General features: G+C 42.6%; 2 protein-coding genes across 2 annotated transcripts; both read left to right on the top strand.

The window, feature by feature from the left end:
- The first annotated feature begins 6,930 nt into the window (after positions 1-6,930).
- Positions 6,931-7,872, top strand: LOC130642407 (uncharacterized). The gene has a single exon (XM_057449492.1). The coding sequence runs from the start codon at positions 6,931-6,933 to the stop codon at positions 7,870-7,872; it is 942 nt and encodes a 313-aa protein (XP_057305475.1).
- A 1,823-nt stretch (positions 7,873-9,695) lies between these two features.
- LOC130642406 (protein adenylyltransferase fic-1-like) lies at positions 9,696-10,698 on the top strand. Its single transcript, XM_057449491.1, has 2 exons — positions 9,696-9,874; positions 10,026-10,698. Exons 1-2 carry the CDS (start codon positions 9,696-9,698, stop codon positions 10,696-10,698), a joined length of 852 nt encoding a protein of 283 aa, XP_057305474.1.
- The last annotated feature ends 6,041 nt before the right edge of the window (positions 10,699-16,739 follow it).

The raw sequence follows: 16,739 nt of genomic DNA, 5'->3' as shown, positions 1-16,739 counted from the left end.
GATAAGTGACGCAACCGTTGTAATTGAAACGGACTGATATCGTCAGAAAGTCTATGAAATTAAGTTTTTGAAACTGTCTCTAATTCTTTAGCGTGCGCTAACGGCTAGGATTGGTCCCAAATTGAAAAATGACTTATTTATCTAAACTTTTAAATGAAGCGCTACCACTGGGCCCAGTGTAATCCCTGAGTTCCGGCAATCATGTCGAGTTAAAAAAAATGTTATTTCTGGGTGTCCAATTGGCCCATTTATCACATTTATAAGTTCAAAGTCCAAAATTATTTCAATTAAGTCCCCCAATTAATCGTTTCACTGTTAAAAGCGATGAAACCTAGTAATATCAGAATAATATTGCTAAATACATGTTGGTATGAAAATGTGACGCGACCGTTGTAATTGAAACGGACGTATACCCGTAGAAAGTCAATGAGATGTAGTTTTTGAAACTCTTCCTATATATTCAGCGCGTGCTAACGGCCAGGATTAGTCCAACAGTAAATATGACTTACTTATCTAAATTTTTAAATGAAGCGCTACCACAGCACATATTGTAATCGTTGAATTCCAGCAATCATGTCAAATTAAGAGGAATGTTATTTCTTGGAGTCCAATTGTCTCATTTATCACATTTATCAGGTCACAATCCAGAGTCAGTTCAGTTAAGTCCCACGGTCAATCGTTTCACTGTTAAAAGCGATACAACTTAGTATTATCGGAACAGTATCACTAAATACATGTTCCCACGAATATGTGACGCAACCGTTGTAACTCAAACGGATTGATACTGTTAGAAAGTCATTGAAATGTAGTTTTTGAAACTGTTCCAATTTATGAAGCGCGCGATAACGGCTAGGATTGGTCCCACAGTAAAAAACGGCTTATTTATCTAAATTTTTAAATGTAGCGCTACCACTGCGAAGAGTATAATCGCTGAGTTATAGCAATCATGTCAAATTAGGAGGAATGTTTTTCCTAGGAGTCCAATTGTCACATTTATCACATTTATAAGGTCACAGTCCAGAATCAGTTCAGTTAAGTCCCACAGTTAATCGTTTCACTGTTAAACGCGATGCAACCTAGTAATATCAGAAAGGTATCGCTACGTACATGTTGGTACGGATATGTGACGCAGCCGTTGTAATTGAAATGGACTGATACCGTTAGAAAGTCTATGAAATCTAGTTTTTAAAACTGTCTCTATTTCTTCAGCGCTCGCTAACGGCTAGGATTGGTCCCACAGTGAAAAATGACTTATTTATCTAAACTTTTAAATGAAACGCTAGGACAGGGCCCAGTGTAACCCTGAGTTCCGGCAATCATGTCGAGTTAAGAAAAATGTTATTTCTGGGAGTCCAATTGGCCCATTTATCACATTTATAAGTTCAAAGTCGAAAATCATTTCAATTTAATCCCCCAGTTAATCGTTTCACTGTTAAAAGCGATACAACCTATTAATATCAGAGAAATATCTCTAAATACATGTTCGTACGTATTTGTGACACTGTTAGAAAGTCAATGAAATGTAGATTTTAACTGTTCCTCTTTATTAAGCACGCCATAACGGCTAGGATTGGTCCCACAGTAAAAAAATTCTTATTAATCTAAATTTTTACATGAAGCGCTAACACAGCGCCCAGTAAAGGCGCTGAGTTCCAGCAATCATGTCGAGATAAGGAGAATGCTATTTCTTTGAGTCAAATTCGCTCATTTATCACATTTATAAGGTCAAAGTCCAAAATCAGTTCAATTAAGTCCTACAGTCAATCGTTTTACTGTTAAAACAAGTGCAGCGAAGTAATAAGGGAACAAAATCGTTAACTACATGTTGGTACGAACATGTGACGGAACCGTTGTTGCTCAAACGGATATATACCGCTAGAAAGTCAATGAAATGTGGTTTTTAAAAGTGTCTCTACTTCTTCAGCCCGCTTTAACGGGTAGCATGGGTCCCACAGTTCAAAATTGACTTTTTTATCTAAATTTTTAAATAGAGCGCTGCCACAGCGCCCAGTGTAACTGCTGAGTTCAAGCAATCATGTCAAATTAAAAAGAATGTTATTTCTTGGGCTTCAATTGTTTCATTTATCACATTTATAAGGTCAAAATCCAATATCATTTCAATTAAGTCCCACAGTCAATCGTTTCATTTTAAAAGCGATGCAACCTAGTAATATCAGAAAAATATCGCTAAATACATGTTAGTACGATTATGTGACCCAACTGTTGTAACTCAAACGGACTGACCCCGTTAGAAAGTCATTGAAATGTAGTTTTTGAAACTGTCGCTATTTCTTAAGCGCGCAATAACGGATGGGATTGGTCCCGCAGTACCAATTGACGTATTTATCTAAATTTTTAAATGAAGCGCTACCACAGCGCCCAGTGTAATCGCTGAGTTCCGGCAATCACGTCAAATTAAGAATAATGTTATTTCTTGGAGTTCCATTGGCTCATTTATCACATTTATAAGTTCAAAGTCCAAAACCATTCCAATTAAGTCCAACAGTCAATCGTTTCACTGTTAAAAGCGATGCAAGCTAGTAAAATCAGAAAAATATCGCAAAATACATGTTGGTACGGATTTGCGACGCAACCGTTGTAACTCAAACGGATTGATACTGTTAGAAAGTCAATGAAATGTAGTTTTTGAAACTGTTCCTATTTATTAAGCGCGCGATAACGGCTAGGATTGGTGCTACAGTAAAAAACGGCTTATTTATCTAAATTTTTAAATGCAGCGCTACCACTGCGACGAGTATAATCGCTGAGTTTCATCAATCATGTCAAATTAAGAAGAATGTTTTTCCTAGGAGTCCAATTGTCTCATTTATCACATTTATATGTTCACAGTCCAAAATCAGTTCAATTGAGTCCCACAGTCAATCGTTTCACTGTTTAAAGCGATGCAACCTAGTAATATCAGCCAAATATTGCTAAACACATGTTGGTACGAAAATGTCACCCAACCGTTGTAACTCAAACGGACTGATGCCGTTAGAAATTCATTGAAATGTAGTTTTTAAAACTGTCTCTATTTCTTCAGCGCGCGATGATGGCTAGGATTGGTCCCCCAGTAAAAAATGACTTATTTATCTAAATTTTTAAATGAAGCGCTACCACAGCGCCCAGTGTAATCGCTGAGTTCCGGCAATCACGTCAAATTAAGAATAATGTTATTTCCTGGAGTCCCATTGGCTCATTTATCACATTTATAAGTTCTAAGTCCAAAATCATTTCAATTAAGTCCCATAGTCAATCGTTTCACTGTTAAAAGCGATGCAAGCTAGTAAAATCAGAAAATGTCGCTAAATACATGTTGGTACGGATTTGTGACGTAACCGTTGTAACTCAAACGGATTGATACTGTTAGAAAGTCAATGAAATGTAGTTTTTGAAACTTTTCCTTATTATTAAGCGCGCGATAACGGCTAGGATTGGTGCTACAGTAAAAAACGGCTTATTTATCTAAATTTTTAAATGAAGCGCTACCACAGCGCCCAGTGTAATCGCTGAATTCCAGCAATCATGTCAAATTAAGAAGAATGTTTTTCCTTGGAATCCAATTCGCTCAATTATCACATTTATAAGGTCACAGTCCAGAATCAGTTCAATTAAGTCCCACAGTCAATCGTTTCACTGTTAAAAGCGATACACAATGAAAGTGGAGCTCTCTAGCGCACTTTCGGCTTATCGCCGTTTTTCACTCAAAACCCTAATTTCAAGGGTCTAGCGCAGCACTGTTTCCTCGCTATATTGATCCTCTGGCGCACTCACCGTTTTTTGAGTCAAACCCTAATTTCAAGGGTCTAGCGCAGCACTGTTTCTTCGCTATATTGATCCTCTACGCAAAGGGTCAATACCGCAGGCAATTACCGCTGTGCTGCAGCACTCTCGTACGAACGCAATGTTATCACCCTGGTTGGGGCACAACATAAAAAAAAAAGTCCAGTGCGTTAGAAAGTTTTCCAATATATAATAAAATGAGTTCTTACTTGAGAAGCATGATTAACAGTCTCTATGAGGCTGTATCTGCACCAGTGGCAGCAACACGCGATGCACTCGCAGAGAGACTGCAGAGTGTGCGTGAAACTGCTTCTTTATTATACCACAAGGCTAAGGAGAGGCTTGGTTACGGTCAAGCCTTGAGGAAGACTGTCGAAGACGCTGCTGTGGAAGTAGAACAAGTGGAAGAAGTGGATCACAGTGCTGTTGAAACGGAAGGTGGATTTGATGGTAATTATCGATGGAGAAAGTCATCACAGACTTGCAAAACACTAGACAGAATTGGAAGATTCAATTGAATCTCGTGGTGGAGTTTGTGCACAAGGAAAATCCTTCTGACAAGTTCACAAAACCAATATGGAGTGAAGCTGTCACAATTATGGAAGGAAGTGACATCGAAGAATTGATCGAAGAGATGTATAAAAGCCTGCAAAAACACTTTGAAATGACATCGGAAAAACTCAAAAAGCGACTACATCTTCAAGCGAATCACGGAAATGACGTATCACTGCCACATGATTGACCTTATGAGAGGTAGATCATGGTCCAAGACACCCGAATGGCTGCAAAAAGAGCACTGCATCATCAATCCCAAAAATGAAGACGAGCAGTGCTTCAAATGGGCCGTCATTGCAGCACTGCACCACAACGAAATCAAAAACGATCCTCAACGCATCGCAAAGCTCGAACCGGTTGTTGAACAGTACAATTGGAGTGGCATCAAGTTCCCAGCTCCAAGCACACACTGGAAAAATTTTGAAAGGCAAAACCCCAACGTGGCGTTGAATGTCTACTTTTCTGAAGAAGATTTTCAGGTCAGATAGGCATATGTTTCGAAACACAACACGACACGTAAAAAGGTGGCAGATGTGCTAATCCTTCAAGAAGGCAATAAAAAGCACTACGTTGCCATTAAAAGATACTCTGCGCTCATGCGCGGTTTATCATCTAGACATCGAGGTGATCACTACTGTCGAAACTGCATGCACGGATTCCGCAGTCAAGAGACACGAGACAATCACATGAAAGTGTGCATGGACCGTGATTTTTGCGAGATTGTCATGCCTAAAGAAGGAACAGTCCTCAAACACGAAGATGGGCAAAAATCGCTCAGAATGCAATTTGTCATCTATGCAGACACAGAATGTATCTTGAAACCTGTTCAAGGTTGTGATGGAGACCCAGAAAATCACACACCAGAGTCGTCAGCAAGCATGTGGCTTCAGGATATGCCTTCATAACCAAATTTGCACATGGAGAAGTTGAAGAATCATCCGACTGCTCTCGTGGAAAAGACTGCATGGAAAGGTTTTGAAAGGGACTGAGAGATCAAGTCAATAGAGCTATCAGACATCCACAGAAGAATATGATCCCGTTGACACACGAAGAGAAAGAAGCCCACAAGTCTACAAAAAGATGCTTCATTTGCAATGGGCTTTTCAAGAAGAACAACAAAGACATCACAATGCGCAAAGTTCGAGATCACTGTCACTACACTGGTCAGTATCGAGGAGCTGCACACAGTTCGTGCAACCTAAAATATCGCATCCCCAACGAGATTCCGGTGGTCATGCACAATCGCTCACGGTATGACGATCACATCATCATCAAGCAACTGGCCAGGGAATTCAAAAGCCACGAGTTTGAATGTCTGGGTGAAAACAGCGAAAAATACATCAGCTTCTCCATCAAGCAATCCGTCACATTTCAAGGAAAAGACGGCGAACCGCTAAAGCAGATGAAGAAGAATAAGAAAACCAACCAAATGAAAGAAGTGGAAATCAGCACGACCTGCAAAATCAAGTTCATCGACAGCTGCAGGTTCATGCAAAGCTCACTGTCAAGCCTTGTGCTCGAATCAACAGTGAAAGTGTCAGCTGCAACGACTGCAAATCAAACATGGAACTCATCGAGATTGACTCAGAGTACAAGGCGCAATTCAAGTGCCAAACCTGTTACTGCTCTTACAAGACGGTGGAACTGAATGAGCATTCCATGAAGAAGAAATTTTCCAACACATTCAAGTATGCAAAGGGCAATGACGAGCACTTTAGACTTTTGCTGCGTAAGGGTGTTTACCCCTACGAATACATGGATGCGTGGGAGCGTTTTGAAGAGACAGCACGTCCTCCAAAAGGACAATTTTACAGCAGCTTGAACCTTGAAAACATCACCGAAAACGACTACAAGCATGCTCAAAAGGTGTGGAAGACTTTCAACATCAAAAACCTTAGAGAGTACCACGATCTCTACGTGATGAGCGACACGCTTCTTTTAGCAGACGTTTTTGAAAATTTTCGAGACATTTTTCAAAACATCTACGAGCTTAATCCAGCGTATTTTTACACTGCTCCAGGCCTCGCATGGCCAGCAGCTCTAAAAGTGACTGCTCAAGTGCTCGAGCTTCTCCCAGACATCGACATGCTACTGATGGTTGAAAAGGGGCTCAGAGGTGGTATTTGCCAAGCAATCAAGCGCCATGCTAAGGCGAACAATCCGTACATGGGGGAATTGTTTGATGTCAACCTGTTGATCTCGTATCTGCTGTACATCGATGCCAACAATCTGTACGGAGGTGCCATGTCACAAAAGCTGCCAACACACGGCTTTAAGTGGCGTGAAGACCTCGAAAATTTTACTCAAGCTTTTATAGAAAATTAAAGAAATGGAGATGATGGCTATTTTCTTGAAGTGGATGTCCACTACCCGAAAAAGCTGCACAAACTCCACAACGACCTTCCATTCTTGCCTGAAAAGATGCGTCTGAACAACAACTGTGAAAAGTTGACGTGCAATGTGTTTGATAAGGAAAAATACGTGCTGCACATTCGAAAATTGCAGCAGGCACTGCAGCATGGATTGGTTCTCACCGAGGTGCACCGAGTCATTGAGTTCAAGTAAAGTGCTTGACTGAAACCCTACATTGACATGAACACAAAGCTGCGAAAGGATGCCAAAAATGACTTTGAGAAAGACTTTTTTAAGCTGATGAATAATAGCGTGTTTGGTAAGACCATGGAGAACGTTCGCAAGGACCGTGACATCAAAATGGTGACAACGGAATGGAGGCGCAAGAAGCTCGCATCAGCTCCAAACTATCACAGCACATCAAGATTTGACAAGACATTTGTGGCAATGGAAATGAACAAAGTGAAAATCGTCATGAACAAACCTGTCTACCTCGGCCTCTCCATCTTGGACTTGAGCAAACTCACGATGTATGAGTTTCACTACGACTACATCAAGCCGAAATTTGGTGCAGGCGCAGAGCTTTGCTACATGGACACAGATAGTTTCGTCTACCACATCAGAACAGACGATGTCTATAAAGATATTGCAGGTGACGTTGAATCAAGGTTTGACACATCGAATTACAGTCCCGAAGACAAACGTCCCTTGCCTATTGGCAAAAACAAGAAAAAATTGTGCTTAATGAAGGATGAACTTGGAGGCAAAATCATGATCGAATTTGTTGCATTGAGGTCAAAAATGTATGCGTGCAAGACACTCGAAGGACACGAGACAAAAAAGGCAAAAGGTACAAAAAAGTGTGTCGTCAAGAAACAGATCACGTTCGCAGACTATTTGAACAGCCTGCAGACCTGTCAAAATTTGTATCGCACGCAACTGAGATTTACCAGTCGAAAACACGAGATTTTCACCGAAAAGCTGAACAAAATTGCGCTGAGTGTTGATGATGACAAGCGACTTCAAGCTCAAGGTGGGTTCACCTTTGCACATGGAGCAGTCCTGGAGTGGTTTGCAAGCAAGAATTGCTCACCAGAGTGTGGCATCCCGACCATGTTAAACCATGGATGTTTTGAGTCTCGCGGGATGCTTCAAAAATTTATTTGCATCTCACACACATAGTCTCAGTGTTTTCAAAATGTCAAAATTTTCTGTTTCAAACGTTTGCATTCAGCATGGTCTTGATCACGAAAATGCATTTATAAAAATGATACTTGAACTCTTGTTGGTAATGTTGTACGTAAGTTTTTTGTACGTCTACTGCAAGTTTTCCTCTCTAATAAAAGTTATGTCAGAACTGAATGAAATTTTAGACGTCTTAGACACACCAGCAATGAGAAAGCGGGAAAAAGTCAAGCAAAACTTGAGTCTCGTCAACTCTCTGGGAAAATAGGAGTGGACGCCTGAGTTGCTGGATAAAGCGACAGAGAAACAACTTGACAACCTCTTGAAGAAGCTCGAGGCACAAGCGCAAAATTCTGCAGCAAAAGACTTGCTGTCGAAAATGTCAGGTGTTGACAATTTTCAGACCATGATGAGCGATATAAACGCAAACTTTCTGATTCAAAACTCGACTTCAGAGTTGATTGGTAATGTAACGGAGAAATTGCCATCGTTCACAGCGAACTCTCCGATGGAAGTTGCAGGGTCATACATGTATGAAAAGTGCGGGCTGTGGCTCGCTCCCGTCTCTCTGTTTTGCACAGTTTTCAACCATCTGGTGTGGAAAAAACTTAGCGAAATTGCCGAGGAGCGTCAAGCGCAAATCAAACTGCGAGAAGATGTGCCGCTTTTTCCGGATGAAATAGAACCAAGTTGCGCAGAGAAGCCTTCTTGATGTAAAAAAAAGATTTTTCTACGTCTCACGACTTACAAATAAATGAATGAATCTAACCAAGTCATAACCAAGAAGAATGAGGGTCGTGTTGCTGCTGGCAAGAGACTTGCTGAATGGAACCGCAAGAACAAGGCTGACTTACAGAAGAACGTGGGCAAAAGTACTTCGCAAGAGGGTCAGGAACGTGTCGCATCTCCTCACAAGTTCAGTGCATATCTCTATGGCGCTGGAGGTATTACCGTATTTGCCGCTTGCGTGGCAGTCTATTACATACGTAAGAAGCCTGCTGAAACGCCTAGCGTCTCCGCACGTGCGCCAGCAGAAGGACCGTCTCAGCAGCAAAAGCCTTCGAAAATTAAAATTTTTAAGATGCGATAACCTATAATAAATGAGCAGCAAAGAGGATTATGAGAAAGAAGTCGTTGACGGCTTGTGGGAAGCCGTCAGATTAGTAACCTATACTATTGTCTTGGCGATAGGCGCGAAAAAGGCTCTGGGAGTTTCTAGGCCGGGGGCCAAAATGGACATGGAGGACGGATTGAAGCTCGCTGGATATATGACAGGAGCAATATTATTCGACGATTATGCCATAAAACAAAAGTGGTATAAGCGTTCCCTAATGCCTCCGAAAGTCTAGCTTTGAATAAAATATGAACATTATCAAAGACCCGCATACGACAATCTTCACCGGGCCTACAAGTTGTGGCAAGACCCAACGAGTGCTCGACCTCCTTGAGAACGAGTACAGGCACTGTTTCTGCAACATTGTCATTCTCTGCCCTACTCTCCGCTGGAACAAGACCTATCTCGTCAATCCCTGCTTGAGCTTGCCATCAGCGGTAGAGATCGCAAACACAGTCTCTGGTTACTCACTCAAAGCTACACGGCCATCCCGAAGAACCTTCGAAGGCAAAAAAAGCAGCTATTCATGTGGTACCCCTCGGAAAGGAGCGACATTAAAATGGTAGACGAAGAGACCAATATGATCGAAGACTGGGAGACTATCAAGACTGAATTGAAAAAGTCCAAGCACGCATGTCTCTACATAAGACTGGAGCATCCTAGAAGTTACAAGATTATTGGTTAGACTCTTGACATACAAGAAAAGATGGTTAATGGGAGAGTAATTAAAGCTGTGTATCAAGCTCTTTTGAGACCCCACAGCAGACTGATAAATGCAGTGAATAATAACGATGTCAGCAAACTGGTAAACACGACTCGGGATATTGAAGAGTTATGCGAAAAATATCCATGGCTTCCTCAGCTTGGTGTTCATTATTGGATCCAGTAATTCTGTGACATTTTGCGAATCACAAAATCCCTAGTTGAGCCTTGGTGCCAGACATTTAACAAAATGGAAAAATTGAAAAGGCAGCATTGGATGGCAGACGAAGACGAGTACCAAAATGTTTTGAGAAAGACTGCGACGCATACGTAGAAGAGTTTTAAAAAGGTGGAAAGTCCTGTTTACGTACGGAACCTACACATCCGAAGGGGAGGTGAACTTTTCAGCAACTGAGACTTGGAACCTGATGAAAGATCCTGAAGACGCACATCTTGACGACAAGTCGAAAAGTTTCAAAAGGCAGATGATAAACTTTATGCTCGCTCTAAACTGGATGAAGGGCTGCGGGCGCCTCATGCCTGACAAAATCCAGACTGTCCTTGAGATCATGATGCGCGGAGAAAAAAGCGGCAAACCCGTGCTGACAGGGAAATACAGGACGACTAACGCTGTTTATCACGAATTTGCCCCTGTTTCTGCAATTCCAAGGTTAGTGACAGACGCCCTGGATCGATACTACTCTACAGAGACTGATGATCCGATATGGAACGCAGTGAGGTTGTTTATAGACTTGATTAACATCCACCCATTCGAAGATGGGAACGGAAGTTTGTGTAGGCTAGTTATTTCTCCCGTACTTGTGGAGGGTGGGTTGAGCCTCTTTTCAGTTTTACTTAGTTCGTTCCACAAACGCGACAGGCGCCATTACATTCAGGTTGTTAAAAGGTTTGAAGAGAGACCATCGTTACTTGACACAATGGTCTGCAAGTCTTTGGTGAAGGTATGGGATAATTTCGAGCAAAACTTGGCTCTACTAGAAAACTGATTCCTAGTTGAGCCTTGGCGTGTATAAGAAAGATGTATTCTCAACTTGGTCTGTGCAACGCCGTGCCTGCTGGAGCGATCGAAACCTTGTATGACGAGCACTCGCAGCCGCGTTTTAAACGTGCTGATCTTGGTAGATTTTTAGGAATCCCTGACATTGCGACGACTTACAGAAACGTGAAAACAACGCCTCGTCGTGATATGAAAGGGTTGTTTTTAGAGCAAACCTTTCAAGGACCAAAACATGCTAATCCTCACGATATGTTTGTGACACTAGGTGGAGCTCTTGAGATTGCAGACCGTTCTAGAAAACCTAAAGCCATCGGGCTTACCAAGTGGCTAGCGCTAAAAGGTATAGAAAAGCTGCAAGATGAAGTACGAGAGCAACGGCAAGCTATCGATGAAAAAGACGTAGCCATTGCGATCCTTGATGAAGATATTAAAGAAAAAGATAGACAACTTGCAGTACAAGCGCAAGAAATCACAGAGCTACGACAGCGACATGTTCCAGGTGCGCAAGATCCTCGAAAATACAACGCGATCATGATTTATGGCAAGCATACTGCACCAGACGATGATCAATGCCATCGTCTTCCCTACTACTGTGCACGTGTTTAAAGACGGAAAATCTCCACCAAAAGGAGAGGACTCAGGGACAACTATCCAAACTGTGAAGAGATTGTGGTCATCGATAATCCCAACGCGATGCACGCGTTCAATCGATTCAAAGAGGAAGGACACGTAAAACGGTATCAATGCCACTTTCGACTCATCAATCTTACTCGCGACGATTTGTATGACCTGGGAGTGCCTGCGCTCGAAGACTAGCGAGACTCTTTTGTAGCTTCACGAGGCTACAAAAATATCCATGGCTTCCTTAGCCTGGTGCTCATTATTGGATCCAGTAATTTTTTGTGAATCACAAAAAAATTGTGGTTGAGCCTTGGCGTGTATAAGAAAGATGTCTCTTGTGGTTGATTTTTTCGAAGGAAAGCAAGTCCGATCATTCTTTGTTCATTATAAAGGTGAATGCATCGTTGCCTCCAATGTTTGGAGAGCCGCCGGCTATAAGCGGGAGGCGGGAGTAAAAGCCCTTCAGAGACTTGTTCCCGACAAGTACAAAATACGGCTTGGCGACGCTGTTGTTGCTGAGCTCGATGAGGTGGACAGATCTGTCCACCCAAACACAGTTTTGCTGACAGAGCCAGGCCTTTATTGCTTCCTCTTGAGGTGTGGTAGACCTGAAGCAGAACCATTTTTGGATTGGGTTGTTAAAGAAAAGGAAGCGGCGCTGGTTCTGCGCAACAACGACTTGGAGTACAAGGATCGAACGGTAGCCGCACAAGAGCTAGTAATCATAGAACTACGACAGCGACATGTTCCATGTGCGCAAGATCCTCAAAAGGATAATGGGATGGTTATAATCCAAAAGAATAACAACGGTGAATATCTTTATGCCGCTATATGTGGGCAACAGGGCTATGTAGCGCAAAAGATTCGCAACAAGTTAACAGATCATCCCAACGGTCAACTCGTCGTTCTTGCAGAAACTCCAAATGCCATTGTACATTACAACTGGCTCCGAGAGCGTGGATGCATCGAAATAAATCCTGAACGTCTAAAACACTTTCGATTAGGTCGTAATTATACACATCAGAGATTGATGGAGCTTGCCGAGATCTAGGATTTTTTTTGTAGACGGGCGAGGCCCTGATATCATACACTACTCACCAAGGCTATGGACGAAGCTTTCGTGAACACTTCAAGTGTTAAAAGATAGTTAACACTTTAAGAAAAAAAATGGAGGCCTATGTAGAGAGCTTGCAACCTAGAAACTTTTATGATATTCAGGTACCTGTGCTGAGATTCTGCATAAAGGCAGGATCTACTACAGGTTATTGTTCACAGTGTTTGGAAAATTTCAGATTTAGAAATGGACCATACTACGAGGGGTTTGTATATCCAGATGATGACGAGCTTCTAGACAGGGTAGCATCGGGTCAAAAGCCGTGGGCAACAATTCCCTGTGAGGAGGAGGATGAAGTGCTCGAATACGATATCGGGGATCGCAGGGGTCTGCATATTGTAAATATTAAAAGAAACAAGTGGGCCATGCTCTGCTACGAGATTATCAAGGATAAGGACTTAAGGCTCTCGGATCTGGCGGACTTGGAGAAAATTGGCGACATACTCAAATTTCTTATTGAAGATAGACGTTTAGTTGACATCATCGACCTTGATAGCGAGCCAAATGTTTTCAAGGGAATCGTCTATGGCTATCAATTCTATACCCTACTTTCTTATAATTATACCCGCCTTCATCCGATTGACTGACTCTGAGGAGGATCTTTATGTTGGTAAGTATTAATGTAAGCCGTAGGTTCACATTAACTACGCTTATGGGTATCAACTGAGAGGTTCCTCCGTAGCGGGGAACTAATGGCTCGTGAAATTTACTACTTTTTAACCGAGTCAGGAGGAAGCTTCGTGTCTTCAGGAACCCCCAAAAGCTCTTCTTTCACAAACATACGCTCTGGACCATCTGCAAGGTAGTACATCGTTCGGTTGTCTGGTTCGTTGAGGATGCGGTCCAAACGGAACGTTGTTTTCGACCAAATCATGTCAGTTGCACGTCTTCTCTGATCTCCATGCTCTTTACCAGGCTGCATCAAATATCGGTAGAAACCATCTTCTGCCAGAGGCTTCTTGTCAGGCTTATAACTTGCTTTTTGTGGAAATTCGTCAAGTTTGACTGCATCGTTTGGTTTCAACTTGATTCCAGCGGTTTTGGTGTTGTTCATCTGATCGACAATTTTGTAGAGTTGCTTGACCCATATCATCGAGACCTTACCCTCTTCGTTGAGCTCTTGAGCATCTTGAGCCTTGAAGAGACGTCTCGCGAGCTGCTTGTTGAAGTTTTCCACAAAGGCAGTGTGTCTATGATGGTACTTTGTCACCGTCCTGTCGATCTTGACGTTATGCTTTTTAAAGGTCTTTGTAACGTCTGCAAGGAACTCGGTTCCTGCATCTATCATGACAGTCTCGGGCCACGTCAAGGGTCTGGCCTTGTAAATGTCCTCGATCATTTTGGCCACTTCTGCAGCCTTTGTCGTTCGCAGGTGTCTAGCTACCTTGTAGCGCGAGGCTACATCGATCCCTGTGAGGATGTATTTGTAGACGTTGCTGTACACATTGTCACGAGGCATGGAACTGTAACGGTGTAATGAGTATGTTTTACCACCTTTGGCCCTGGAATGTGAACCTGCCAGAAGGCCTGGTGGGCAAGGTAGATTTTGACCTTTTTCATAGACAAACCACTAAGTTCAACAAGTTTTTCAATGGCTTCGTTTCCGATCCAGAGATTTTCAGAGGTATAGTAAATACTGCTCAATTTTTCCTTCTCTGTGGGAATATGTGCTTTCGACATGTTTATTACATGTCGAAAACATTTTACGCCCATTTGTACACTGCAAAACCAAGGAAGGCTAAGGATCCAACGATGAACGTTAGCTCACCGTCTTGTTGCTGTTTGCTGGGCGTGTAGAAGTCGGATAACTTAGGAGCCTTCTTGATCGTTGCAATGTAATAGTCTCTCATCCCTTCATCGAGCTCCTTCAAGCTCTCTCCAGCTTGTCTTTTCAGCTCTTGTTGCTGGTTATACCAATCGATCTTTGCCTGCCGATCTCTTACCCACTGTGCTTGAGCAGCTTGCTGTTGTTCAATTGCTTTATCATGCGTTTTACGCTCGGCCTCACCATGGCCTGACAGCTTACTGAACAAGTAATTCGATCCGCTAAACGCGAGGGCATTGATTATAGCCCCACCCGCGAGTACTAATATGCTTGCCATCTTTATTTTAATATTCGACACTGTGAAAACGCCCATCTAAGATGTTCAGCTGAGCATCCTGAAGTAGGAAAACGTAGCATTTAATATTTCCGGTTGTTCCGTCTGCCTTCTTTGTTATATGCAATGTTATACCGTCTGATAATCTCTGTAATTGCCTTCCAGAACCGTGGAGACTATGATCAGGTGATGCTCAGAAATCAACAAACATGGCGTATCTCTCTGTGAAGAACTGCCCAATCGTCACCTGTGAATCGTGGCTACCGAATAAGTTTACGATCTGCTCCAGGTGATCTTTCGGGAGCATCGCGTGCGTGTAGAGCTCATTAGGCTCACCTTCGACAGTGATCGAGATTTTTTCGATCTTTGGGTTATAAAACACCTCGTTAGCGCCCGAGTAAGCCTTCACTTTTCCAGGGTCTACAAAGAGCAGTAAAACGCCTTTCAAACTTTTTGCAGGCGTATCAATTTGCAAATTGTAACTTGTGTCAGCCTTTTTCATCGTGACAACCTTACTACGGAGAACCCTTTCATAGGGTAGCGCAAAACGATTATACCGTGATATCATAGCGCTCGCGATACCCTCGTTATTAATCTTGTCAAACTATAGTGCGATATTAGTGATCTTATACGCGGCATCCGGTGGTTTAACTGCGGTATTTCCAACAGCTACCGTACCTCCATCTTGATAACGTCACCGTACGATGCAAAATGTATAACGAATTGCAGCCTGTCGTATAATCCTGCCTGGTAGAACGGCAAATCTCGTGTCAATTCAAACATTGTCCCCAAGGGCACGCAAAAGGTGCTACCATAGGCTGCGACGATCGCTTTTTCCTCATCCGTGCCTACATGATCAGTCGTTTTAAACCTGTAGGGCGCGTATTGTACCGTCGTTGTGATTGATCCCCTCTAGGATCAAGTTGTTTTCCCGATGAAATTTGGGCAACCATAGGTCCTTGTAGGTAGCGAGCACCCTGTAGTCGCTAATATTTTGCACCTCGTTGCCATTCAAAGTGATACGAAGATTTTGCACCAATGATTTACCTATATTGCTGACGATAGTGCGGTTTGTGTTTGTTCCCGTAAGTTCTAGATCGAAAAGTAGTTTGATACTACCTGGAAAAATTACATCGTTCTGGCCCATGTTGGGGATGTCAACATATAAGTCCTCGTTCTGATTAATCGTACTAGGCACATGACTTACTTTTACACGCTGCTTCTTACCTTTCATATTCATCATTGTTTTAATCTCCCCGTAGGGATCGAGCTTAGTTCCGAATATCATGCTCTATTATTAGCTGATTTACGTTTCAAATAAATGCCGATTAATCCAATATACGAAGGAGACGACTTTACGTCAGAGGAAAAAATTCCCGACGAGGATTTCAGTAGGCCTGATGCCAGCTCCACGATAACGCCAGATCAGGTTCAATCGCCTACCGTTTCCGAAAGAGACACCACGACAAGACAGAGGGAAGAGCTACTAAAATCAAAAGTCGACGATCTTTACGAACACCTTGGTAAGGAGCTGGGGCAGCCAATCGCGAGATTTTGTAACGAGTTTGAGGCACAAGGAAACCAGCTTCTTTTCGATGGCATAGAGATCACTAAAAGGAATGGTGAATTGATGAGCGTTGCCGAGATACAGAGGAGGCTAGGTACAAATCGGTTGCGAGAATTGGGGTTTACCGACTATACTACACCAAACAAAGGCAGTAAAGCAATAGCTCAGAAACTCCTTAACGAGATTGTTCATGTTGAACAGAAGGCCGATGATATCGAAATGATGCCGCTGCTCGAGAACGTCCTTGATGAAACGGAGAGCCTGATAGAAGAGACTCCTTTTGGCGCCAGCGAAGCCTTCACAGAGCGTGAAAGAAGAGGGTTCAACCTCGAGCTTCCAACGCTAAAGGATAACCTGAAGCACTTGCAAAGCAAGATGATCTTCTACGACAACGAGATCGCCAAAGCAGAAGCCAAGGTGAAAAGGCTTAAGACAAAGAAAGCTACACCTGGAGTATCAGAGGAACAGCAAACTATCTGGAACGAAGACATTGCAAAGGCTAGGGAAGATATAGAACGACTCCAAGATCAAAAGGAAGTAGTACGAGAAGCACACGGTTTACTATCATCTGACATTCAGAGCCAACTGAAATCTATTAAGGAAACGCTGATGAAAATCGCAGAAGGCGA

This window comes from Hydractinia symbiolongicarpus, chromosome 4 (assembly GCF_029227915.1).
Source record: "Hydractinia symbiolongicarpus strain clone_291-10 chromosome 4, HSymV2.1, whole genome shotgun sequence".
NCBI classification, from domain to species: Eukaryota; Metazoa; Cnidaria; class Hydrozoa; order Anthoathecata; family Hydractiniidae; genus Hydractinia; species Hydractinia symbiolongicarpus.
This window is presented reverse-complemented; position numbering and strand designations above follow the sequence as displayed.